The sequence below is a fragment of the Sparus aurata genome, chromosome 11 (genome assembly GCF_900880675.1).
Source record: "Sparus aurata chromosome 11, fSpaAur1.1, whole genome shotgun sequence".
Classification (NCBI taxonomy): Eukaryota; Metazoa; Chordata; class Actinopteri; order Spariformes; family Sparidae; genus Sparus; species Sparus aurata.
In genome coordinates this window covers 10,847,724-10,873,509 of record NC_044197.1, presented here as the reverse complement: position 1 = coordinate 10,873,509, position 25,786 = coordinate 10,847,724, and the positions used below count along the sequence as shown (strand labels likewise).

General features: G+C 42.9%; 2 protein-coding genes across 4 annotated transcripts; one reads left to right on the top strand and one right to left on the bottom strand.

Annotated features, from left to right (window-relative positions):
- Nucleotides 1-1,259: 1,259 nt before the first annotated feature.
- Nucleotides 1,260-19,622, bottom strand: cbarpb (CACN subunit beta associated regulatory protein b). Of its 3 annotated transcripts, XM_030432988.1 has the most exons (11): nucleotides 19,452-19,622; nucleotides 18,159-18,358; nucleotides 17,165-17,237; nucleotides 14,364-14,512; nucleotides 12,310-12,371; nucleotides 10,335-10,497; nucleotides 9,699-9,870; nucleotides 8,813-8,959; nucleotides 7,932-8,169; nucleotides 7,202-7,391; nucleotides 1,260-6,161 (listed from the first exon to the last, which is right to left on the bottom strand). In XM_030432988.1, exons 3-11 carry the CDS (start codon nucleotides 17,210-17,212, stop codon nucleotides 4,664-4,666), a joined length of 2,667 nt encoding a protein of 888 aa, XP_030288848.1. In that variant the 5' UTR covers nucleotides 17,213-17,237; nucleotides 18,159-18,358; nucleotides 19,452-19,622; the 3' UTR covers nucleotides 1,260-4,663. The 3 variants fall into 3 exon arrangements, with proteins under 3 accessions (XP_030288848.1, XP_030288849.1, XP_030288851.1); XM_030432989.1 differs by lacking the exons at nucleotides 18,159-18,358; nucleotides 19,452-19,622 and adding an exon at nucleotides 17,901-18,152; XM_030432991.1 differs by lacking the exons at nucleotides 18,159-18,358; nucleotides 19,452-19,622 and adding an exon at nucleotides 17,381-17,686.
- A 737-nt stretch (nucleotides 19,623-20,359) lies between these two features.
- Nucleotides 20,360-25,087, top strand: atp5f1d (ATP synthase F1 subunit delta). The gene is made up of 5 exons (XM_030432992.1): nucleotides 20,360-20,612; nucleotides 21,424-21,577; nucleotides 22,297-22,385; nucleotides 24,663-24,792; nucleotides 24,954-25,087. Exons 1-4 carry the CDS (start codon nucleotides 20,496-20,498, stop codon nucleotides 24,783-24,785), a joined length of 483 nt encoding a protein of 160 aa, XP_030288852.1. The 5' UTR covers nucleotides 20,360-20,495; the 3' UTR covers nucleotides 24,786-24,792; nucleotides 24,954-25,087.
- The last annotated feature ends 699 nt before the right edge of the window (nucleotides 25,088-25,786 follow it).

Below are 25,786 nucleotides of genomic sequence, written 5' to 3'. Positions count from 1 at the left end.
ATATCGTTTTTCCTGGGCAGGTCGGCGATATCCCAGACTTTGATAAGGCGATCCGGATCTTCCGCTTGTGACAAGCCCTGTTCCTGCACAGGAAGAGTCAGACTTTGCCTTCATCCGGATCAATCCCGATCCGTCCACTTTGCGTCCATCTCAGCTCGATGGAGGGAGTGTTTTTAGATTGATCCGAAGGAAAACTCACACATACACAGCTGTGCCTCCAGTGGTTCTTGCATTAGTCATTGCTCCTTGTGCCAAAGCTCGGTGATTAAAATGCTGAACTGAATTTCTCTTTCATCACAGATTTTGAGCCGAATGGCAACACGGCTCCGTGGATGGCAATGATGCTGGTTTGAAACATCCCAACAACTGCCATCAATTTTTGAACACATGACATTTCCATCCCACTGGCATGCTAACTGAGGCTAGCTGGGCTGTATGTTATATCAAAAAAGAGCTGTTCTGTTCATAGCTGTCACTGTCTTAAGTCATGCTAGCTGACGGATGCACTGCCAGCCCCTGACTTCAGTGAAATATCTCCACGACTGTGAGGTGGACCGGCACCATTTCCATGTCAACAACAAATTCTCTACATTCCGAGGAAAGGTACTTCAGTTCTTCCTTTCTTATCTCCAACCAACTTTTTCTTTTACACGACGAGATAATGCATTCCCACGATTCCTTGCATCCCTAGTGTGAATGCAGTCGGATTCTCATCCTTGACCTCAAGGTGTTTTTCATTAAAGTCAGAGAAAAGTGTTCAGGGAAAGACAGATTTGGGCTGATTTAGATGAGCTGACAGATGTGCTCAATTTATGAAGATGATAAATACTAAAACAAGAATCTAACAGGGCAAAGCAGTGTCCTCATGTGGCCATATTTCTCTGCTGGCTCTCATCTAAACTTTGGCCCTGCTGTTGAAGGTATTGGCCGGTGGGGTAGACTTAAGGTGTGAAGAAGGCGGCGGGCGTTTGAGACGTTCCCTTTGTGGATCACAGGCTGGATCTGGCTTTTTCTCTCCAATTAATTTGGACGAGGTGATAAGGAGCGAGCAAGAAATCAATGCGAGCCTTAGCAACGGAGGAAAAAAAATTAAATGAGATTCATGAGAGGGAACCTTATCTGTGATCTGTTCCCACGCCTCGATTAATAAACCATTCCCTGGAAAGAAGGCGAGTTAGAACTGTTTTTGCTTCATTCATTTATTCACAGATTGGAAAACAACCCTAAAATAACACTTCTTTTTTTTTTCTTTGTTTTTCTTTTCCTTTTTCAACGGATTGGTCCCTCAAGGCTCAACAGATTTGGATCAACGAAAGCAAAGTTGTTAAGAAAGCTCGTCTTTTTTTTTTTTTTTTTTTTTCTTCTTCGAGAAAATTAAGCGGTTTACTAACAAGCAAGGAATACATAAAATACTTCTACTTTCAAAGAGATAAATCTCACAAAATCTCGTCAGTTACGGCATCCTAGCATGACTCGTGAAAAGTAGATTCCATAAAGTACAAAATCTCTAGTCATACCAATGTTTCGACTTCTGCCGAATGAGCATCAACTATGAACATTTTTTCGAAGCGTCAGTCTGAGAAAACATGAAGGTTTAATACTAAAATGTTAACTCTCATGCAGGTCTACACACAGCTATGCATCAATGCATTTGACAGGCTACTGGTTAGTAAACAAACACACAGTGTCCCCAGTAATACAGTGTCTGTCTAAACCTAGCACAGGTAATCGATTTAGTCTATAGCTCCTGTGACATTGTGCTTGTATACACAGCAAAGTTTCATCTTTGTACAAATGGACGGATTAGAAATTAACCCATATGGCCATTTTTCTTTAAAATTTGCAGCACTGTTGACTCAGCTCCGTGAAATTTCAGCTTCTGGGCAGCGCACCAGTCTTCCCCTTTTTCGCCAGAATTACTAGCATCCTTGGCGCATCGGTTCCAACATAACTAAGAGGGGGATATTCATTTCCTTTCTGCGCATTGTGTTTATTCATCGTGACATAATGGTTCAATGGGTTGAAAGAGGAGAGAGCTAAATAAATAAGTAAATAAATAAATAAACCGCTTTCCTCTCTGCTCCTTTTTTTTGCGCTCACCTCCTTTCATCTCAGTCACCGCTCGCCTAATGAGGAACGCGGCTCCTGCCTCAGAATCCACTTAGCCTCAAAAGAGGACTGCTGTCACGCGAGATGTAATCTGGGCAGGCTGGAAAAGGAGCAGCATCATCACACCCAGACAAAGAGATGGGGATAATGCGTTTTTTTCCTCCTGATTTTTCTATACAGTCGGCTCAATTAACCGCATGGTAACAGCATCAGAGAGTGAGCAAAGGGAGACAGGGGGGGATTAAAGGCGGGGAATCCTTCTCTTGTTATGATTAATATTCAACACGCTCTTCCGCAGTGGCTCCCCTCTCTGCACGTGGGAGAGACGGAAAGCCCAACAGCCCCTCTGAGGATAAGATTTTATGAGAGAATCTGGGTTACAACCTGCTGCTACTGCTCAGGATGTCAAACCACATGTCTGTGAGCAGCAGAAAGGATTTTCTACGTAATTCCGGTCGTGACTTTCATTTGAACGGCAGGACCGGTTTGTTTTAACCAAATGAGAGTGAAAAATAAAGTGGATTTAACGACTAATTTTTTGTATCTTCTGGTTTTATAAGCTGGGGGAGGGGGAAGGGAAGTTCTCGTCTCTCCTGAGGGAGACATCGACTCCGCTGTCAAATGTCTCGGGAGACGAAGAGGAAGAGGAGGGGAAAGCAAGAATGTCAGATGTGCACAAATAAAGCCTGTTCTGTGAGCCCTATTCACAGGAAAGCAGCCATCTTGTCTAGTAGCTTTCGTCTGATAAACCGTTGCACAAGACAGAGTCTGACGGAGGTGACGTCAGTGATGCCCAGACAAACTTAGAGAGTTATAAATTCTGTCCAATCTGTGACTGACACAGTACCAGAGTGGTAGTGGCTCTCTCGGTTGTTCGTTCTGTCTCCTGATGCAGAACCTGTCCTCTTCAAACCAGCCACACTGTCAGTTTTCATTGTCATTTAAGCAATGCGGATGTACAAAAATACAAAAAACAACTAATAAATAAATAAAAAAAACACAGTTGTCAGAAGCATTTTCAGTCAAAGCGGAAAGTATCGCGGCCAGTAGGAAAATCCTCAATGAGGACAATCAACAGGACACTTATAGAAGTAACTTTGCTAAAGGTCTATCTACACCAGTGGTTTAAAACCTTTTTGGCTCATGTCCCCTTCAAAACAAAACAATGTCCATTTGTCAGTCTAGGCGAGATGAAGAATAGGGACCTCTTCCCTGTACACAGCTAGCTAGCTCGCTACATCCATTAAACGAGGTTGACGTAGCTGTACAGGTTTTTGTAATATGACTATTGACATATTTCATCAGTCGATGTGAAAACTGTTGAACACTCCTCCCAATCGCTATCATAATTTCCATGTTGATTAAAAAAAACAAAAAAAAAACGATGTTAATAAATTCATGGTAACTCTTTGTAATCATCTTCATTAATAAATGGCACATTTATAGTTAAATAAACCTGATTAATATTTGAGTGCGAATGAATAATTAAATTATTTATAAACCATTTATTAAGCAATTGTAAAGTTAATAAAAAATAAGTTACATTTTTACACTTTAATAAATGGCTTATAAAACATTTCATGTTTGTTAAAATTGAAATAACTATTGACTAACGTTTCATTAAAGGGGTTCTATGTAATAATTTGCAACAGTGTTCATGTGTTAATCACATTTTTATTCGCCAAACGTGAGCGGATTGTAATGTGACGTGAAAAACAAGACCTTCCAACGTCTCTCTCGGTTGTCTAAACAGCGTGCGGTCGATTTGTTGTTTAAGTTAGTTTAAGTTGTTTAATGCTGCTGAACTGACGATTTCTTTGTGAAGGACTCGTGTTGGATTTCCTTCGACAGTCCAAAGGATGAGACTTCATGCGCTTTCTCGAGAGCAACATTAGCAAACGTTAATCTAGAAATGGAATCCGCAATTACTACTTTAATCATCTCAGACTTCTCTTGGGACCCAAATCAGTTGGGAACTACTGATCTCCATTTTGAACAACTAGCTTTGTTAGATCAATCATGGTATTCTAGATGATTATTTTAGCTGCTGAATAGTAATAGTGGCTACTTATTTTCCACTAATGCATGAGTCCAGATCTGTAGCTTTCTACATGTCTAATAGCACCTGGTTTCACAGTGGATCAACAAGTACAGAGGCCAGACCGGCCCTCAGATTCATGTATTTATACTGGAGAGCGGAGACAGGAGTGACAGCAGCAGAGACAGAAACAGACGTGAGGAAACAATGCTTAACCAAATGATTTTTGATATGTTAGCTCTGTTATCATTATGAGTTGAATATGAACTGAACAGCTTTGTAATAAACACAGGCATAAAGAGAGACTAAGCTGCATGTCTAGAGATCAACTGTACCCAGGATGTTCTGGGAGGATGTGTTCAATCATGGATTAATATAAAGCACATTTTTCATTGTGTGTTAGTGGATCTGGATCACACCATTCAAGCTGTATACAGAGAGACATTTAAATCAGATGGAAAGGAAAAATGTGTATCAGCAGGTGTGAGGATGACGAGGAGGACGACTGGAGCCCTGCTACACTGGGCTGTGGTCTGGAGAGGCGTGTGTGGCCGTCACCGTCACACACTCGGTGGCCGTGTCCTTGGTCCTGCGCAGGCCTGTGTACAGCCTCTCGTCCAGGTTAGCAGTCAGTTTGTCCGTGAGCTCGGCTGTGATGGTCTGTGGGCCGTAGCCTGAGGAGTCGGGCAGCTGAGAGGGTGAGCGCTCGTCCAGGGGCTCAGGAGGGAGTCCGGATTGTTTGCTTTCCTCCTGAGGGTCGTGGTGCTCACTTCCATCTTTGTCTGAGACTGAGGGATGAAGAGGTGGTGGGGAAGAGGAGGTGTGCTCTCTGGCAGTGACACCCTGCTCCCTGTCCTTGCCCCCATTCTCAGTGGTCGCCTTTGGAGTGTCTGGTGTGCTGCCAGTACCATCACTGGTCTCCTCATCGGGAGCACTGACGATGCGGGGAAGCGTGCTGTGGTAGCTTGTGTCCAGTGGGTAGTTCACACTTTCACCCCTGCGTAGAGGGGTCCTCTGTCTGTCAAATGAGGTTTGGAAGTGTCTCACACCAGGGTCGCTCCACTGCTTGTGGCGCTGCCATTGCTTGCGGAGGTGGATTCGGGATCGGTGCTTTCTTAGTGGCGACTCCTGCTGGTCAAACTGAGGGTCGTGGCGGAGAAACTCGTGGAAGAGGGCGTCCGTCTTCTCATCTATGCTGTAGTCTCGCCGGTGCAGCATTGGTGGTTGAGGCGGAGGCTGTGCAGCCTCTCGAGGTGTGAGCATCTGACCGTACGGGAACCAACTCAGTGAACCAGCACCTGCTTTAATGGAAACTCCTCCACTGGCACCCAACAACAAGTCGTCCTCCGGCTCTTCCTCGAAGAGATGAGACTCAAAGCTCTCACCGATTGTGCCGGTTCGTCCTGCATTGGTGAAGTGGTGCCTTTTCTCATGAGCCGTTCTGTCAGGGCTGCCACTGATGCTTCCAAACAGTCGCAGCTCTTCTGGACCACGAGATGGAGCCTCTATCGATGCGTAGCCGCTGTCCATCTGCAGCAATTTACGAGTCCCTGTTTCTCCGTCGCTGCCCCCTCGCTCTGATTCTGTGCTCTCCTGTTTCGCCTTTCTTACCTCCTTCACCCCCAACCTCTCATCCATGTACATGAAAATGTCCTTGTCGTCCTCTCCACCCTCTGCCTCATCCCCTAAATCCTGGGATGGGTAGCTGGGCAGCCCTCCTCTTTCCGTTTCTGTGCGTCCACCCAGCGAACACACGCTGTCCGCATCACTGCAGACAGAGTTCCTGTCGTTGTTGCTGCTCTGGTCAGAGGCCGCGTACTGTTCAAGTGACGCACGTAGGGTCCAGATGTCTTTGTAAAGTGACTGGGTGTCCTGGGAATCTTGGGGGTCCAATGGGTCCACACCTTCCCTTCGAGCCAGGGAGGGTGCTTCATCTTGGGGATCAGGGGAAAGACCAATCACCCCTGGTCCTCCATGGCTGCAGCGGGGCTCCACCATCACCTCTACCTCTACCCTGTAGTGTGCACACAGGTGTGGAGAGATGAGATAAAATGAAAGAAATAAGGAGTGAAGGAAGGGAAGAAAGACACAGACAGGCAAAACAAGTGTCAGTGTCAGAGCATTTGCCCGAAGAACACAATCATCTGAGACATTGCTGTGTTCACAGTGCACACAATGATTTTAATGACTTGCAATGGCTGCTGTTGCATGTCCTTTAACTGAACTTAGCTGAGCACTGATGCCAGAAAACCCCCCGAATTTCCCACGGGACAGCAAATTTAAAGAATCCGTAGTGTATGAAACACAACTTATCGGGAGCAATAAACTGTTAAGGAGCACGGGGATCATCACATTTCTTAACTGGCTGCAGCTTCCAGGAAATTCCTTTCATTTTGAACAACAAACATCTGCAAACACACACAGGAAATGCTGTTTAATCTAATATTCAGTGAGGGAAAATTAATGGTTATGTAAGAGATTGGTTATTTTTGTTGCATAACCTAATATTGGGCCAAATCTGCGTTGCTGTAATTGCAAGCTTAAAATAACAGATCCTATGTGATCCTTGCACTTTTGTGGACAACATGACATTATTAGACCATGTCAGCGATGGAATGGTTTCCTATGTAAGATATAAGCCCTGCGTCCCAATTCTCCACTCCACTCCACTCCTCTGGGATTCCCCCTACATCTGGCTTAAAATCATGAAATGGACTGTGAAAGACCTCTTGTTTTGCCGGGATCTCATTACACAGAAATCAGACTGTGGTTTGATAATATTAACAGTTGCACAGCGTGGTGTGTTGTTACCCCATTAAATGTCCTGGCCAAAAAAATTAGTCTGAAAAAAACAAGAGAAGAGTTTGTAAAACGTAATCTTTCTAGATTTTGCTGTTATGAAAGCACACTTTAAGGGCACAGCGGTGAAGAATTGGGACTTAGAGCTGTATCCTGTTGTACATCGTCACTGTACATTTTTATAGCTACAGTAAAGAAATGAGTGTAAGGCAGCAAAGCAGTGGACAGGATGAATGGCAAGGGAATTAAAGATACCTGCCGAGGGAGGGGGGTGGTGTGGAGGGAGGTGAGAGGAGGCGTGAGGTGGGCTGGCTGGGACGGTAGGCGACGTCCTGGGTGCGGGCAATGTACTGGATGAGGTCTATGTGGTGCGCATCGTTGTCGTCCTGGTCCATGCTCTCACTGGCGGCTCGCTGGCGCTGGAACTGTCTCCTCTTCGGAGAGCCTGAGGAGAGGGCATCGAGTTGTACAAGTTGTGTAACAGCAGGCAGGAGTGAAGTGACATGTAATTCAGGACAAAAGCTTTCCATCAACTGTCGAGGTCTCTGAGGGGATTTTGTGCTCTTTCTCTGATCCCTTGGTGTGATAGAAGGCCTGAGTCTAGGGCGTCTAGGGAACGTATGTATGGAGGGGATTGGCGGGGAGCATTTACTCAGGGGCTCAAATTGATTTGGAACGACCAAACGTTACGTCACTGGGCCATCTGTCTGGTATGTGTGTGTGTCTGCGTGTATATCCGACTCTTAGCAGGCAAATGGCATCTCACAGTTGGTTGCTGGAGCCCCCTGCTTTACTGTTGTCTGTTCACCAGGAGAGGATTTGCCAAAAATACTTAACACATGAGTAAATAGAGAATTTACTGCGAAGAAAGAAACTGCCAACAGTCAAACTTTAGAGAGAATTGTTGCACTTTCTGCTGCATTGGCACAGATTGTTTCTAAAAATAATATAATAACCTTTTCACCATCAAGGATCCATTACCTACCTCTGGTGTCCAGACTCGAGGCTCTCTGGCTGCTGTCCAGCTTCCATTTCTTAATCTTGAAGTAGGGGCTGGCCCCCTCCAGACTAGCGTGGCGCCGCAGTTTTGTGAAGAACTGCAGCATGGGCCCCTGGCTCCCTGCGCCAACGCCAGCAGGAGGGGCACCGCTCCCCACCGCGGCCCCTCCTCCAACGCTGACACTGCTGCCTCTGCCCCGGGGCCCCGCTGCCATCATCTCGATCTGAGCGAAAAAAGAGAGAAACGTGGTCAGAAAGACAACCTGCCAAGACTGGTGGTGTGTGTGTAATCCCTCCTGACAGTGATGTTCCACATGGGCTTCCTTGTTTACCCATCAGCCATCACTCTTGTTGGTCCTTCCTCAGGCTGCATGACCCTCTGATGTCTGCATGGATGACTCACTGGTTGAATAGACGCTTAGTGCACTGAGAGACTATCTTAGGAAAATTATTATCTCTACTAACAATTATCTCAATTAACTTCAGCTATAACAGGTTGTTCATGTGCACACCAAGTGCTACACGGTAGATTTATAGTTAAACTTAAGTCAATAGGTATTTTACTGATTTATTAAGCACTTTTTTGTTTTAAAGTTTCAACAGATGTTTATAATACAATTACAAGTGTTTTATAAAAGGTTGATAAATTATTACATTGATTGTAAGCAGTCAAATAACTTCTCTGAAGTTTAATTTACTATAAACTTACCATTTAACAATGATAGTCATTATAGTGTTTTTTTAATGTGTGGCTTGTCAGCACGACAATCACTTTCTTTTATTGAGTTTTTTTCGTCATCATTGTGGCAGTAAGTTATCAAATGATGTGAAGTGTTGTATATTTTACAGTGTTTGTAGGTGACTTACAGAGCTCGGCTCTTTGGTGTTGAGAGCAGTAGTTTTCTCACTGAAGCTGGTGTCCACCACCGAGTTGAGAGTGTCTCCAGGGAGGGCACAGCTGGGATTGACACTCAGGCTGGTCAGCGCTGTTTGTGGTAGGGGGCAGAGCATCGGCTGGAGAGAAGTGTAAAGAAGATCACAATTTTATCCCCTTTGAATCAATTGTGGTTTTGTGGATTAATACAGTTATTCAGAATACAACTGTTACAACTACAGTCTTTTTTTAGCAACTACAGTTGATGGCGACATGTTATACTCGTTTTCAGATTCATAATTCTATTCTGAGTTACTACTAGAATAGGTTTACATGTTTTAATGCTCAAAAAACCCATAGTTTTCCCAAACTTTCCAGAAATTATGAAAATATGTGACATAATGTTATGTCACAAAGTAACAGAACTAAAGGCAAGACCAATGACAACTGTTTCAGGAGCAGTGTTTTCTGTGGGAGAGAGGGTGCTTCTGTTGGTGCAGACTTTTGGCTTTTTAACTTTCAAGATCTTTTGCATGCACAAGAACTTAAACTGAACACTGAAGAAAAGGAAAAACAACAACAACAAAATAGGTCTCCTTCAGGTGAAGTAGCTCCAAAGTTTTCATGTTTAGGTAACACCTATGAATAATAGTCCGGTCGAGATTCCCTCTCAGGCAGTGATTGAACAGCCTCACCTAAATGTGTAATCAATGTGCACAGCCTCATGAAATGAGCAGGCAGAGAGTTCCCTGATTTCTGTGTTTGGGTACATTAGCTTGATACATTTTCTTGCCCTGACCCGAGTGATTGATGCTCTAATAGGCCCCATGGTCACGACTAATGACACATCAGGAGTAATAGAAGGTTAAAGCCTGTCACCTGGAATATGGAAAGTGCTGACTTAGCGACAGGGTGCGTCGTCATGGTGATGCTGTTCTCGGCCGACTCGCACTCGTGGATGGTGACGATCTTGAGTGCCGGGGGAGTGATGTGGAGGTGTGTGAGGCGGGCGTTCTTCAGGTGGTGGAAGTCGCCCTCGGTCAGAGTGTACCTGGGGTGAACAGCGTCCAGTTAAATATGAAATCTCCGAAAATATGAGACTTAAATTGCGTGATAACGTATGAATAATGAAACTTGTCCTTGCACAAGAGACAAGCAGCCAAGGGAAATATCTGACTTCAAACCCATCAGAGCTACTCTGGAATCTGCATTTAGCCCCGCAGTATAATTCTGTTTGAAAAATTTACATATAAGGCTCAAGGCTTTAAAGAGAAAAGTAGGGCATTGAAATAATAAGAGTGAATGAGTGCCCTTTGTGCCGACAGCATACATAATGCATTCTGAAATCATTCCTAACCCTACACTACCACAGAAGTGGCATGAGCACAGTAAAATATGCATATCCTTTGATCTTAGAGAGCAGGAAAGCTGAAGTTTATAGACATTAATGGAAGTTGATCGCTGTATTAAAAGCATGGACGTGAGCAAATGTAGGCTTGTGTGTGGCTGTCTGACCTGCGGCCCTTCTCCTGGGCCTTCTTGCCGTGATCGAAGAGGGCAGCCTCATTGAAGGAGACACGACGGCCGGTGGTGCCCGTGGAGAGGAAGCGCTCAGTCTCTTGGTCGTGAGAGCTGGCCATAGACAGGCACTCTGACTCATCCACCCGGATGGTGATTTCTACCAGAGATACAAGAAGGAAGAGACAGAGGAGGCAGACAGAGAGTTAGAAAGACATATATAGACGGAGTGAGAGGAGTTTTATTGTAATTTATTCAAAGTATATGTGATTTGAATGTTTTAATCAGCTAGCAGGCATGACTCAATGGATTGCAGTGTAGACTGGTCGGTCAATTTTGGTCCGGACTAAGACAGGTCATCAAAGTTCATGGTACCCCAGAAGACGAGGCCAACTGACTGCGATGATTTCTGACTTATGATCAAGCATCAGCAGCATATTTAGTGAAATATCTCAACATCTAACTGATGAATTGTTAAAATTGTTAATATGTCCAATACTTGAGTGGTAACACATTACAGTAAGGGTACAAATCATATCCTTAAGTGGTGTTTAACTAGCGTTACGTTTAATTCAAGATACAACTTTTCAACACATTGTCAACACACACATTGTCATGATGTAATGAGTTTTATTTGTAGTTAGCATTTACTGAAAACTGTTATGACCTGGGATTTGTATTTACATCAGCATGTACAACAAAATACTGATTTCTACATAAAGATTAAAAGATCATCAGTTTAGGATTAACTCACAGTTGCTTCATTCATTAACTGATGTGCATCAAGTAAGCTGGATTTCAGTGACATAAAAATGTATTTATGTTTACGATGTAAATATTTTTAACCAGTTATAACACAGCTTCATATATCTATAAGAAAAGGTGAGCTACTATCCTGCTCTCATAGAGGCTGGGTATTTGAAAAACGAGTAATCCAACTTCCTCAAAAGTGCCAATTAAAGTAAACTAATAATTTCAAGTTGTTGAAGTTTGTTCAGTTCTTACTACTTAAATTCAAGTCTTCCGTTTTTGGTAATTTGGAGGTAATTGGTTTACTCAAATTAAGATGGCCTTGTCAGATTTTACAGTGAAGTTTTTCCTGCCGTCAGCCACGAAATCTCCCGTGAAAATGAACAAAAAGGCGCCACTTCTTTCTGCTTCCTCGTCTCCATTATAGACTTAATTAATGGTTGGTTGCTACTCTGAGGCAAACAAAAACAATCCAGTTCTCTTTGTGCCAGCTGCGCCAACAATAATACCACTGTTTCCACTATGAGAGCAGCATGTCAGCGTAGTCTCATGTTTTCACACCTTTTGTATATGCACATCGCTGCGCTAATAGGGGATGTCTCATATATTAGGCACCAACAATGAACCATCGGGTCCCTGTTTAACATCTAGCCAAGGACCTCCATGCATTCCACTCCCCATCTCTTTCCACTCGTCTCATCTTTTGACTGTCAACTATGTAATGAAGGTATAAAATGCCCAAGACGTTGTTTCTAAAAAAAGACGGTCTGAAGTTGGCTCATGTCTGTAATGCTGTATATTTATGCTGACTGTATAACTGAAGTGAAGTATCAGATGTTCTGACGCCTTTGAAGAGGATAAGTATAGTAACATGGCCAACTTCTGACTGAAAAAACTAAACAAAAAGCCTTACCCAAGCAGTTTGGTGCCAAAGTGATGCTGCCTCTTAATAAATCGTTTTTCATTGGAGACAGAGTGCATCCACTGGTCCAAAAATGACCAAATGTGTTCCAGGAATGGCACAGTTACTTAAAGTAATTGGGTTGCGATCACAATATTTTAATGGAACAGACATTACACGTTTGTGCTGACGCGATAAAAATATCCCCCGCTTCCATCAATCCAATCCCTCCATCCAGCCCTGCCTGTCTCCATCACTGCTCCCTCTCTCACTTACTCACTTCCTCCCTACATTTCTTCGTCTTTGTATGGTTTCTCTTACCATGGGTGGGCTGAGACTCCTCCACGTAGGTGGTGTTGGTTTTCTCAGGGTCATCGCTGGCCCTGTGGCACACAGAATGACATTTAGATCAATGCTCTGACGTGATTACTCCTGAAGTCTGTCTTTCGTCTGTCAAACCCTACTGATGTGGGCAGAGTACAAGGCTTTCACTATGAAACCATGCTGAGAGTTTAATTCCAGCTTTAAGACAACTATAAGTACAAGACCATAGGACTGAACTGTGTTGTTTGTCTAAATGGCTGCCTGGCTGTATAATCAATGAGGACCTAAATCATTGCCAGTAACTTGATAACCTTTGGGGCCAGGGGACCTCTTCAACTGATAAAGCATGGTGCTTTATTGGATTGTACATTTGAGGACACAGAATACACACAATAAAGGTCATCTTGTTTATTCTTCTGGTGCATTTTGCATTTAAATCTTTCAGCATCTCTAAATGGTGGTGGTCCTCCATGCGAGCTTCTTGAATCCCACGCCCAGAATGTACTTCATGAGGCAGACAAAAGACACTGAAAGATTTTCCCCATCATTTCTCACCATCTGATCTCTTTGTGCAGAGCTAAGAGTTGCTTGTGTGTGCGCGCGTGTGTGCTTGTGTGTGAGTGAGTGTGAAGCGACTTGAGGGATTTCTCCGTCCACCCCGATCTGTGCTTCTTCTTGTCTTTCATTTCCTCTGTGGCTCCCGCTTCCCCATACTGTGTGTGTGTTGCGTGCACATTCTCAGTGTGCACACAGGGCTGGGTTGAGACGCAAGATTAATCACAGCCGATGGCTGCTATGAAATCTCATTACACTCATCATTTGTACCAGTCGGCCCAATTCTCCTCTGCTCTCCCCCGGCAAGCCTCTCCTTTTCACGGCTCAGCCTCTGCGCTCTCATATGTTTATCTGCATCTAGCTGGTTCGCTCTCATATATTTGAGTGTAGTTGATGATGCGTGCCGCTGAAGAGAGGGACAAAGCATCTCGGGGGGTAGCTATGTTAATGCTGATTAAACGCAGATGAATCACGTCTGTTAAAGTAATCACTCTCGCTGGGTGGAGCAAACTTGACGATTCCACAGGAAGTAGTTAGCTTCATTTGCAGTTGCGACAAGTGTTATCTATTACGCGAGTACACACGTTTAAGCGCCAGCCAGTCTCTGAATGGTGGTTACGTGTGAGCTCAGGGAGGGTAGTCTCCATCTGTCGACAAACTGTGTGTACTTGCGAGCGTGCACGCGTGTGCTTTCATGCAACACAAGTGTGCAGCTGGATGAGCAACTTTGAGAAGCAAAGAGTCTTCAGTTTCTGTTTAACCTGCGTAGGAGTGCTGTTGATTTAAGTTGGAGGGAAATTTCAAGGCTGAAAAAGTTTGCTGTTATTGCGTTGGACTGAGGAGGGTTTGAGGGATTAAATTAAAGGGATAACAGGCAACAATATAATATATTATAATGAAAACCAACAGCGGCACATTCTCTGGCCTCAGTATCATCATTTCATTTCAGTGCTCTTGTTATTAAATAGTGCAGCTGCTGCGTTTATGTCCTTACTGTTGGTTCCTCACAGTGTCCTGCAGTTTAATTTTAACGATTGAATCACTGTTATAAATAGCGCTAACAGCAGTCACTTTCAGGTAGACAGTTTGTTGTTAATTTGCTTTGAGGAGACTCAGCAAACATGTTTATATCTGTTGCTGTTTCAGCCGTAACTGTGACCTTGAAAGCCAGACAGTCAAACACGGTGGCCCAACCTTACGTTTCCGCTGTGCTTATTTTATGTACTTGCTTTGCTGGCGTTCTTAATGTCTCCGCCAGCTGGACTAACAGCTTGTTTTAGGTAAACACAAGCTGTCATCTTCTTAAGTCTGAGGCCCAACAGGTAAATCAGGTGTCTCACCTAATGTTAGCGAAAATGTTGTTATTGATGAGATATGCAAGCATCGAGCATGCATTTTTCATGAATGTGATGCAGAGACCGTGATACAACATGATGAAAAAAGGAAAAGTGAAGTGCTGAAGTGCTACATAAAAATGAAGAATTTCCGCACTGTACCTGGCACAGAATTTCCCTCCACGACAGCAGCGACGGAAGGTGATGAGGAAGACGGAGACTGAGATCAACGTTCCTACCAGGAAGATGGACAGGATCACCAAGAGGATCACATAACCATCCTGCTGCTCCTTGGCCTCAACTGGGATCTCCTGATAGACAGATGAGTAGATAGACAGACAGATAGACAGATAGATAGATAGATAGATAGACAGATAGACAGATAGATAGATAGATAGATGGACTGTTAGTTTGTTATTGTACCTTAATACAAGTCAGATTTCTGAGTAGGCAGTGAGTGGAAGTCAAGTAGATATAACAGCATGAGAGGTAGGTGTCTTCCTGGACCGAATTTGGACATTAAGAGTGCTACTTTAAAAATGAAAAAGCAAAGAGCTTCCCACATAAACACTGATGTACTGAAAGTGTTCACTCATGGTTAAAGGATAAGTTCACCCAAAAAGAAGGAAATTCAGTCTTTATCTACTCATCCTCACCCTGACAGAAGGTCGGGTGAAGTTTTATGTAGCCACAAAACATTTCTGGAACTTCTAGAATGTATAGCCGTATTTTCCAGTTGTTTTGTCCCCCAACGACTTCAATTGTTTAGGAGAATACTGCAACGCTGTTTTGCTGTGAAGCTCCAAGAATGGTTTGTGGATGACGAAAACTCTCACTTGGCATTCCATCAGCACGAGGGTGAGTGGACAATGACTGAATCTTCCTTTTTGGGTTAACTTCTGCTTTAATGATACACTTCTCCTAGCTGAAAGACGGAGGCAGAAACCTGTCTGCACTCAACTCAGAGTCAACGTTTACTTTCTCTTCTCTTTAAAGCCTTACACTTGAATACTGTCACAATACTTTAGTCTCACCACGTTAACGAAAATGGACCATCGTATTTCGATTTTGTTTGTTTACATTGGAGAAACCACCTGTAAGCCATTTATGTAATCAGACAAATCCCAGCCTGACACATCAGTTGCAGCCTGGATTTGACTACCTTACTGTGCAGCTGCTTTACTTTCCCAGTAACACCATGCAGCTTAAATAATTGATTTGGCCCCACTGGTAAGTTGGCCTGCATAAATTGAATCTATAAATGCAACAGTACAATTATTCAATAAATGCCAGGGCTATTAACCTGTCTACATTGTACCTTAGCTAAGAGAAAGCTCCCACAGGCAGGACTACAGCCGAGATAAAGAACCACACAAGGAGCACTGGTATAGAATGCATCGTAGCTTAGTATGTTCTATAGACAACAATACCAAGTTTTCTAAAGTTAAACAGTGTTGAACAGAGAAGGACAAGACATCTTGAATTCTCTGCCTCTATGTCAATCGAATCACCACATAAGTTTGCACAAAAGGTAAAAAGCTATTACTGAGTAGCGTCATGCAAAAGTAAAAGGGACCGTTCAAATAAAAAACAACAAATGAAAAATAAATATTTATCCATCTACATTAGATTTGGGTTAGTTTTGGCGATACCTGCCTGGTGAGCAGTTCCATGCAGGATCTTCTTTATTTCGATTTTGATTTTGATTTCCTTCTATTTTTGCTCCAGCAGCATTAAATAACTTAAACAAAGCATCCACTGAGAGAGATGGAATAAGGCTACAGTTAGCATCCATCCTTTATCTGAAACCGCTTATCCTTTTGAGGGTCATGTGGGGCTGGAGCTAATCCCAGCTGGAACTGGACAACAGCGGGGTACACCCTGGATAAGCCAGTTCATCACATAGCTCATATATACTGTACAATTGCACCAATGGACAATTACGACTAACCAATTAACCTAACATTTGCATGTCTTAGGATTGTGGGAGGAAGTTGGGAGTATCCAGAGAGAACCCACACAGGCACCGGGAGAACGTGCCTAGTCTTGAACCCAGGCCCTTCTTGCTGTGGGGCAACAGCGCTAACAGCTGCGCCACTGTGCTGCCAGCTTCGGTGAGCAGCAGTTAAATTTTATCACGATATGCTGCTCCCTAGGACTGACCTTTGACAGGTGGCCAATTACATATCACACCATTTAAACAATTAGCACATCAGGTAGCTCTTAGCTAGGAACCACATTTTACTGTGAAAAACCCAACTTGAATTATAAGGATATATGTCAGTGGATGAATAAATAATGAAAATCACCTGAAGAAATAATACATTTATTATATATAATAAATGTATTATTTCTTCAGGTGATTTTCGTATATATAGTCCATTTTTTGTCCATCTTTGTTTAACACTATCGTCTTATATTCCTTTACTATTAATTTACTAGTGTTATAGATTTATTTCAGCGTTTTTTTCCCCATCAAAAAAAAAGTTGAACCTTGCTTCTCCAATTTCAATAGCAAAAACGTGCTTTCCCAAGCAAGTTTCTTTGTGCCCATGTAGGCTAGAGGGCAGAGTTTGAAATGGTTTGAATAAAATGACAAAAGGTTACATGAGTGGGAGAATAAAGAAGAACAGCGGGCCAAGCAAGGTCATGTAAAGATAGAAGGCTGTCGATACATGACAAACAATGATCTTACAGGTGGAGTGTTAAGCCGTACTTCACCCGGGGGTAGAGCAAGTGCAAAGCAAGTGTTAATGAGCGCTACGATCTGACGTCACATTATAATTTCTCTGCAAGGGGAAATTAAAGCTCAGATTAGATCAGAGATTTAATTATTTCAGGTCCAGGTCAGGATGTTCTCTATTAGCCAGTCGATAGGCCAGGAGAGAATATGAGGGTTCTGGTGGACACACGCACGCACACAGGAAGCTGGAGAATAAGCCAGTGGCGAAAGACAGACTTACTGTGGAGTTTTCTGGTGGGATGGTCCAGACGGTAGACTCATTGCTCATGGTCCAGGCCAACTAGAGAGTCCCCCTGAGAGATAACACATGCACACACACAAACATGCAGAGGAAATGGCTGTTACTATAGCTGTTCATCAAAACACAAAGTGATCCGCCAAAGATACAGCACTTAACCTGCATTATTAAATAAAATAAAAACTTCTCTGAACTCACAGAATACTGCTCGTCCTTTAATGATATCTAATAACATAGCAAAAAAAAAAAAACACATTTATATAGCACTTTATGATGTGATAAAAGACGCCCATTGCAGCAGAAAAAATCTTGTTGAATCTCTAACAGCCATAAAAGACTGCGAGATGAGGCAGAAACCAAAAGTATGTGTGCTTGTGCGCATGCGTCCAATCCCACAGAGGATGCAAATGCTGGCATCTCGGCCGTAAATCATCACCCATAATTCCATATCAGCCTGAAGACTATCTATCTACCTCCCACACACACACACACACACACACACACACACACACACACACACAGATAGAAAGAGCTACAGCAGATTTCACTACACTGGCTCCAGCAGCAGAGTTCCAATGCCGCTGCTGCTATGCGTTTGCTCTTACAGATCATAGCCATTAATACTGCTACTGCTGCACCAAACGCCCACGCGCTGCGCACACACACACACACACACACACACACACACACACACACACACCTGGATGGATCTACTCACCCAGCAGGGTAGAAGCAACATACCAGCAGCAGTCAGCACTCCTTGCTCGCCTGCCAGTCACTGCAGCACCCAACTTCAACACCACAACCTGTAAGCTACTGCCCGAGCTCTTTGCTGCCAGCCTGGTCTAAAAAACTCCCTACATCTACCATCCAAGCATGAAAACTGTTACGGGAAACACACATCAAGCTGTGACCAGAATGCTTTCCTTCGCAGTACTGTACCACATCCTGCTTTCTACCAGCCCGAGTGTCTTACCCTGATGGAGGGCAGTGCGCAGCAGCAGCAGCTCTGGATGTGTGTGTGCCCGCGTGTTTGTGCGTGTCAGGCTGTGGCTCGGCTCAGGAGTCTCCTCCTCAGCTCCCTTGCTGCATCCTCCGACTGAACCCAGAGCAGCGGTGTTCCCCCTCAGGGCTGACCCACTGTCCGAGGAGCGACAGGACGACAGTGCTGCATGACTGAGAGCAAACAGACAGCAGAAGGATTGGTTAATGTGCGCATAAGTTTTCGAGAAGCATTAAAGGTGCACTATGTTGTTTTGGGGGAAGAAATTTTAATCATTGACTTGTTTTTGTTATGCTTAAAATACTAAATAAACTGAACAGAGTTTATTCCCTTATGGCAACAAATACATATTTCTGAGTTTGTGTTATTACCTCATTAAAACTGTAAACATTAAAATTGTGAGTTTGAATTTCTTCTCCAAAACTACACAGTGCCCCTTTTGAAATAAAAGGCACTTACAGCCTGTTTTCAGTGGCGATGATCACAGACACTGTGTTTTCTTCATGACAATAAAACATGACAACATCGGCCAGAATCATTAAGGAAGGTGAAACTACCTGCTTGTATTCATTTAATGCAATAATACAGGAATACCATAATTATAAAAGCTAAATCTATGAAAATCAATACTTTATAGAGGATTGCTCACTTCTATGGTGTTGCAAACGCTGAAGATCTCTCTATTGATTAGTTGATGAGCAGATGGTGAGACGTGGGGGTCCCCGGCAATGGCATACCCCGTCATGCTTAACACAATCTAGCTGCATTACTGCTATTATACACTGTATTGTTTTCGCCTGGAGGAACCATAATTACACCATTAGCTCCCCAGAACAACACCGAATTTGATTTTTTTTTTTTTTTTTTTTTTGGATCTGTTCAAAATGAGACACTGTTGCATCAAAAAGCATTTCGGTAATGCAATATTAATTTTCCCCGGAACAACATAATGAGCTTCGATCGTTTCTGGCTCCGGCAGCTGTTTTCTTCAGCTGATCGGATCAGTTGGAAGGAGACAAAAATCGCATCACATGATGAAATGCAGCTGCTGGAGAAGTTAAAAAAAAAAAAAAAAAATGGGGGGAGGGGGGATGAAACGCGGCTGCATTCCGAGCAGGTTAATACAAGTAATTTAAAAAAAATATTTCGCAGAAGCCCGTGATTTCCATCAGTCTGCTGACACCGACGGGCAGAGAAAAACGTTGCTCACGATTTTTTGAACTGGCTGCACAAACAGACGAGCACGCGGCGACGGTTAGCACTCACCTACTCAACCAGCCCGGTCCAGGTAGGGGGGTGGAGGGGCGAGAGAGGAAGAGACGGAGGAAGAAGCCAATACAACGAGACTCTTCTGTGAACACTTTAATGTGGCTTTTTTAAAGCTAAAAGTATTTATGAATGAAACCCCACTGTTGAAGACACGCCCACCACCCAGTCAGAAGCGCACCACGTGACGCAAGGAGTGAGGTAAAGAAGATGAGTGACTGAAGGGAGTTTCTCAAAAAAATAAAAAATAAAAAATGAGCCTGATGCCTGCTCGGTCCTTGAAAGTGTCAACGAATGACAACTAACTCTTATTCTGTTTTTGCATATGTTTGCAACTGTGCGGATAAAATTTCGTGCATCTGTTTATGTCACGGTAGGGGGACATGGTTGAAGCAGTGCACGTTGATGAGCACGCTATTAAGTTTACTTATGTGTGAGGGCGAGGGCCATTAAACGCAACACAAGTGATTAAAACTAGATAAGAGCTACAAAACCTTGTCCCACTCTGGACTGCCGGGTTTTCCCCCCGTCTGTCACAGCCTACCTAGCATTTGACACCACGGCGCCATCTTCTGGCAGTACGTCCTCAGTAGCTGAATACAAAAAATAATCAAATATTGTGAATAAATGTGTACCCAAATGCTACACTCTTCCCTAAATGTTGTTAGCTATACATGTTAACCCTACAAGTATGAAAACCTAAAGGTATTTCCGGCTAAATAGCTAAAACACACACATTCGGGCTGTCTCTAGCTACGTTCATTTTACTACAAAGTTATAATACTTATGTTGCTAACAAGATGATAAACGACCTCATAAACTCACAACGAGTCCACAATAAACACCATAAGCGTATAAGTGTCGGCGGCGCCGCTCTGTTTTCAAATGCCTACACTACCCAGCATCCCTAGCACCACCGTAAAGCCTTTTGGGTAGGGTACCAACGTCCTTGTCCTACCAAGCGCCGCACATCGACAGCCTCCACGCAAGGGCTTGAGGATCTCTGTCATTCACTTGTACTTGAGTAAAATCTGATTTTCAGACATGTTGGCAGCCAGATTTCTCCGTCGCGCTCTCCCCGCGCTGAGGCAAACTCGCTCCTACGCCGAAGCCGCCACCGGCGCCCCGCAGATGTCCTTCACTTTCGCCTCCCCGACACAGGTAACTAGCTAACGTTATTGGCTAGGCTTCTCGGGCCCAGCTAGCTACACGGCTAACTTCGATTCTCGTTGTAACTTAACGTCACAGGTCTCAGGGAAGCGTATGTGTTTGGGTCATTTAGCAATTCTGTACTACTACATGGTTTCGCTACAGTTGCTACACATAGTATTGTAGTTACTGCACGCATGCATGTCATATAGCTGCAGCGGTACAGCTTGTACTGTTAGCTTAGCTAGCTAGCTAACTATGGACAACCTGGCTGTCATTCACTGTCTTTGACCAGCAGTGTGGCAAAGTATAATGTTACTTTGCGAAACGGCACCACTTAAATATTGCTCTATTCCACTGCAGTGACAATAAAGTACTTTTCGTTTGCATATTTCTTTAACTGTGTGTCTTTAAGCTTCAGTTTAAATCCGTTAGCTCAGCAGGAGTGTGTTAAATGCAGAGCTCTCTAACCTTGAGGTTAATCTCGTCCTACGACCATGTTTAACTAAATTCAGTCCATTGTTCCTCAATACGAGTCCAATTTGACCCAGTGCTGCATGTCAACCTCACACTCTGTTGTAAAACCAATGCATTTGATCCAGTGGTTAAAATGTGGACGAAATTAACAACACAAGTGCATGCATCATGTTGCACAATGAGTTATCACGTAAGTGACAGATCATATTGAAATAGCAATTGATTGCACGTGTGTTTATTATAAATGCTACAGGTTTGCAGCTGCATCATCGGTTACCATTTGTTGGCGTTTGTCTGATTATTAGTCATTAACTGCATCTCTCCATCTTCTGTCTCCACTCTCCAGGTGTATTTCAAAGAGGCCAGTGTGAAACAGGTCGACGTGCCCACACTTACTGGCGCGTTTGGCATCCTTCCTGCCCATGTACCCACCCTGCAGGTGCTCAGGCCCGGTGTCGTCACAGTCTTTAATGATGACGGTTCCGCTGTCAAATACTTTGGTGAGATTTTGCATTACAAATCAATGACCTTGGGTCGGGTCCCAAAGTATTCTTTGATGCCAACCAACAGTAGCTTGTCCATATATAGGCAAATAGCAGTAAATAACGGTTTGTCACATTTTATGAAACGTCAGACGATGTCACATCGCTCTCTATTCACAATAGCTGATATAAGTATAATTATACCCATCTTAGTTTGATTTGTTTCTTTTGTTGGCAGTGTTCTTTTCAGCTCAAAGTATTCAAATGTTAATATCTGCTCTGACTAGTCCACAAAGATGTTAGTGATGACAGTCTAGAGAAGGTGGTGTATGTCTTCTGCTTCAGTTTTCTCCCCCATTCTAAGGGGTTATGATGTGTGCACTATTCTGTAACTTAATCACTGCTTGTAAGTAGCTCAGCCATCCACCCAGATTTGACAGTGTGGCTGTTAGATTCATGGAGATTGTAGTTATGTAAAACCAACAAAAATGTAACATGCTTTTGTTAAAAAGGGTACTTATTAGCTTAGAATATAGTCAAGTGACATGTTTAAGCTGTTGACGTAGATATAAGAAGCACTCAATGAGAAAATACATTGTGCATCAGAAAGTACCCTGAAAGTATGGCAGGACATTCCAGATCTATACTGCTCATTGCATTGGATATAAACAACAGTAAACATGACTGAATGTTGGCATGTTTACTTAGTCTTATGTGTGTTTTTTTATTTTACACAGTGAGCAGTGGGTCGGTTACAGTAAACGCTGATTCTTCAGTGCAGCTGCTGGCTGAGGAGGCTGTTCCTTTGGACCACCTGGACGTTGCTGTGAGTATTATGTCCACTTTGCTCCACTCATGTACAAACCAAAGTGGCATCTGCACTGATGTTCGCCACTATGGTCATATGTACCATGGGAGACTAGGAATTTGTCAGCTGAGTTTTACAATCCAGTTTATAACAGTGTAGTTACCATGCTTTTGATATTTCTGTATGTATTATACCTTTGTGGGCAGTGTTGCAAATGTACTAGCAGATACTGGTTTTGCAAAATGTTGATTTGTCCCCCTCAACAGCCTTCATTGTTAACATTTCATTCTAAGTTGTAGAATAATATGCTTTAAACTGTTGTGCCAATTATAGATGCATAACAATGTGTTTTTAACTATTTAAAGATTGCGTCCCCCCCTTTATATGCGTCACAGTAGTTTGGTCCAGTGCCAATAATGCTCACATAGTCACAGATAAGAGCGTCTGTGGAGCAGTCTCCTGGTGGCAGATCTCTAGTAAGCAGCTAATTTGAAAAAGTTAAACAAAACAAAACATGTCAGAGATTTTTATTTACCTCTGCCACTCACTTGAACAAAGCGCAATTAGTTATATCCAGACTGCGTTTTGATCGATACAAATCATAATTGATTGGATTGTGTCATATTGTGTCCTATAATTGCCTCCAACAGTCCTTTTATTTACTTGAAATACCTGATCTATTAAGATATCGATCTCCTAATTATAAGCTGTGTAATGTATTAAGATGATCTAATGCTACATATATTTAATGAGGTACCTGTAAGTGCCAGGGATCAATATTTATGGTGTTTAATGACTAGTACCACAGCCTTTGAACTTAAAGACTCAGAACATCACAATAAAAACAAGTCTGTAATTATAGTATCACAGTTTCCTGAATTGTGTGTTCACTCTTTGAGCAAGTACAATCAGTACAAAACATAATTTTTTAATCCTTTGTTCGAAGAGAAATTGAGCTTAATTTGCCTTGCTCCATTATATTAACGTAATAGAGCTTTGATAAGTGATGTCTTGGTCTAACAGTCTTTAAGTTTGCTTTACAAAACCTGTGGAGAAGGAACACTATTTCTTTTGAGGTGTCCTTGAGTGTTTCAACTGTTGTGCAGTTCATTCTAAACATTGATTTCCCTGTTGAAGTGGAGAAGCAAAAAGATCAATTTCTCTTTTGGTATTATTTGGATTATTTCCCCCTGCATTTCTTTGTTTATTATTTCTAAATTTTGTGCCAGTATCTTCCTGTTACAGTATGTGTGAAGTAATTTTTTTGTCACAAACTATACATAAGATTTAAACCATTGGCGCACATCTTCATCATTTTGTCACACTTAAACTGCTTTGCCACATTTGAAACATGTCAAGTTATTGCTCCTGTACTATTCCGTGTTGACAAATGATGTCTTCACAGTGTCAGTCTACTGTGGGTTAGTCAATCGTTATGGATCTTTTTTTATGCTTTAATGAGAGTTGTGTGATGGGTGTCCACATCCAGGCTGTTGAGGTTTGCATAATTACTGATTGTCCCCCCAGCAGGGACATGATCTTTGACAGCAGAGACTGTTCTCTGAACTGGAGTGAGATGGGTTTTTTTTCCTCTCTCTGATTTTGATCCTCCCAGCTGATGGTTATCTGATCAGTGTTGCAGTTGGACTTGAATGTTGAGCCCTCGTTTAAATGTCAGTCTTGTTAATGCTAGGCTACGTCATTACACGCTCGCCACGGAGGTGTCTGTCTTTGACCTCGGGCTGTGCCAGTGTCACTGTCAAGTTGACTTCATAGCAGTAAATGAGTTATTTTTTCCTCGTTGTCCTCCACTCTGCCTGGAAAATGCACATGTGCCCACGCTGTTAATAAGGAGGGAAAGGTCAGTCACTGTTGAGTTATAGCAGATGTGTCAAATCCCTACTGGGAGACCTTTAACTTCCAGCTATGTTTGGCATTTCTCGTTTCTAATCACTACTGTGACAAATGGAGCTTTCAGAGCAAAGAGGCAGTGGGGATTTTCTCTGCTAGTCTTACTCCTCACTTTTGACTCGTCGTTTCTCAGTCTTGCTTTTCAGACTCCGACACCACAGTTGGCGTCTAAAGGATTTTAGGATGAGTAGAGCTTTGCAGGCTGTATACCTGCCTTGATTATGATGATCTGAATTACAGGATAATCAGTCTGGTCAAGTCTGATTTGTCTAAGATGATGAGGATGTGCTTGATGTTGCAAAAAAAAAAAAATCTAAATTGTTGTCTTTATCATCATGTTCTGTGTCTCATTGGGGCGTGTTCTATTTTTCTATCTATTTTTAGGCTGCCAAGGCCAACCTGGAGAAGGCCCAGTCTGACTTGGCCGGTACATCTGACGAGGCAGCGAGGGCAGAGGTTCAGATCAGCATAGAGGCCAACGAGGCCATCCTCAAGGCTCTGTCGTAGATCTGTGGTACGACAAATCAGCTCCTGCACCATGATTATTATTATTAGTAATTGGTTTAATCCTGCACAGCAGTGATGCAGGACTAATTACAGTTGTTAACATAATTGGAAATGGAAACATTAACAAGACATCATGTTCTGAGTTTGTTTTTTTCCCCCTCCCTCTAGGTAATCATTTCTGTTTCTTTGATGGAAATCAAAAGTCCATCTGCTTTTCCAGCTCAGTCACGTCAGTGTCCAGAAGATTCCATGTTTGCTTTGTACAGTGGATGAAATTACGAAATAAATTTATTTGGAATTTACATGGTAGTGGAGTCTGTGGTGTTTTCTTTAAGTCTGGCCCTCTCCCCTGTACCTGGTGAAGATTATATGCAATATTTTTAATGCACAAAGACAACTGAGACTCCATAGATTTTTATTTTTTATTTTTTTGTTGGAAACAGAACAGCTCATCAGTACAGCAGCCAAACACTGTCTTCATGAGGTATTTTTCTCGATAGGCAAACATGCCATTATGTGTGGAAAAAGCAAAAACTGTTGTTTTTGTTTGGTATGCAGTTAGTGTTTCTGCCACTGGGTGGCAGCAGATACCAGCTTTACCTTGATAATCAGATTGGTATTCTGCTTCTGTCAACCACAGTTTCAGGGAAGGTACAGTCATAGTATTTGTCATAACCACTGCTGGATGTGATGTGTGCATTCGATAAAGGATCCTCTTTTAAAAATAAAAAATAAAACATTTAATCATTACTTCTGTGCATCAGCTCCTGTATCTGGTGAAAGCTTAGTCACTTTTACTGCTGCAGGCCCACTTGTGGGTTGGAGTAATTTGCAACTCTCAGTCATTGCTGCCTTCATTTAAGTGTTGGCAGTGCTTGTTTGTTATGAGTGATGACCTCAGGCTTCTGTGACAAAGCCAGGAAAAGTCCTTCACTGGCGACCCTGTGGAAAACCGGGCCTTTCTCTTGTTTCATAACCACAGGTTTCAGCTCAGACTCGCT

Excerpts from the sequence above, each read along its gene's own strand:
- cbarpb (XM_030432988.1), bottom strand. The coding sequence starts at position 17,212 with ATGAGCAATGAGTCTACCGTCTGGACCATCCCACCAGAAAACTCCACA. Across the intron at positions 12,372-14,363 it reads GGAGGGAAATTCTGTGCCAG|GGCCAGCGATGACCCTGAGA; the intron begins GTACAGTGCGGA and ends TGTGTGCCACAG. Across the intron at positions 7,392-7,931 it reads CTCGAGTCTGGACACCAGAG|GCTCTCCGAAGAGGAGACAG; the intron begins GTAGGTAATGGA and ends CCCTCTCCTCAG.
- atp5f1d (XM_030432992.1), top strand. The coding sequence starts at position 20,496 with ATGTTGGCAGCCAGATTTCTCCGTCGCGCTCTCCCCGCGCTGAGGCAA. Across the intron at positions 20,613-21,423 it reads CTTTCGCCTCCCCGACACAG|GTGTATTTCAAAGAGGCCAG; the intron begins GTAACTAGCTAA and ends TCCACTCTCCAG. Across the intron at positions 22,386-24,662 it reads TGGACCACCTGGACGTTGCT|GCTGCCAAGGCCAACCTGGA; the intron begins GTGAGTATTATG and ends ATCTATTTTTAG.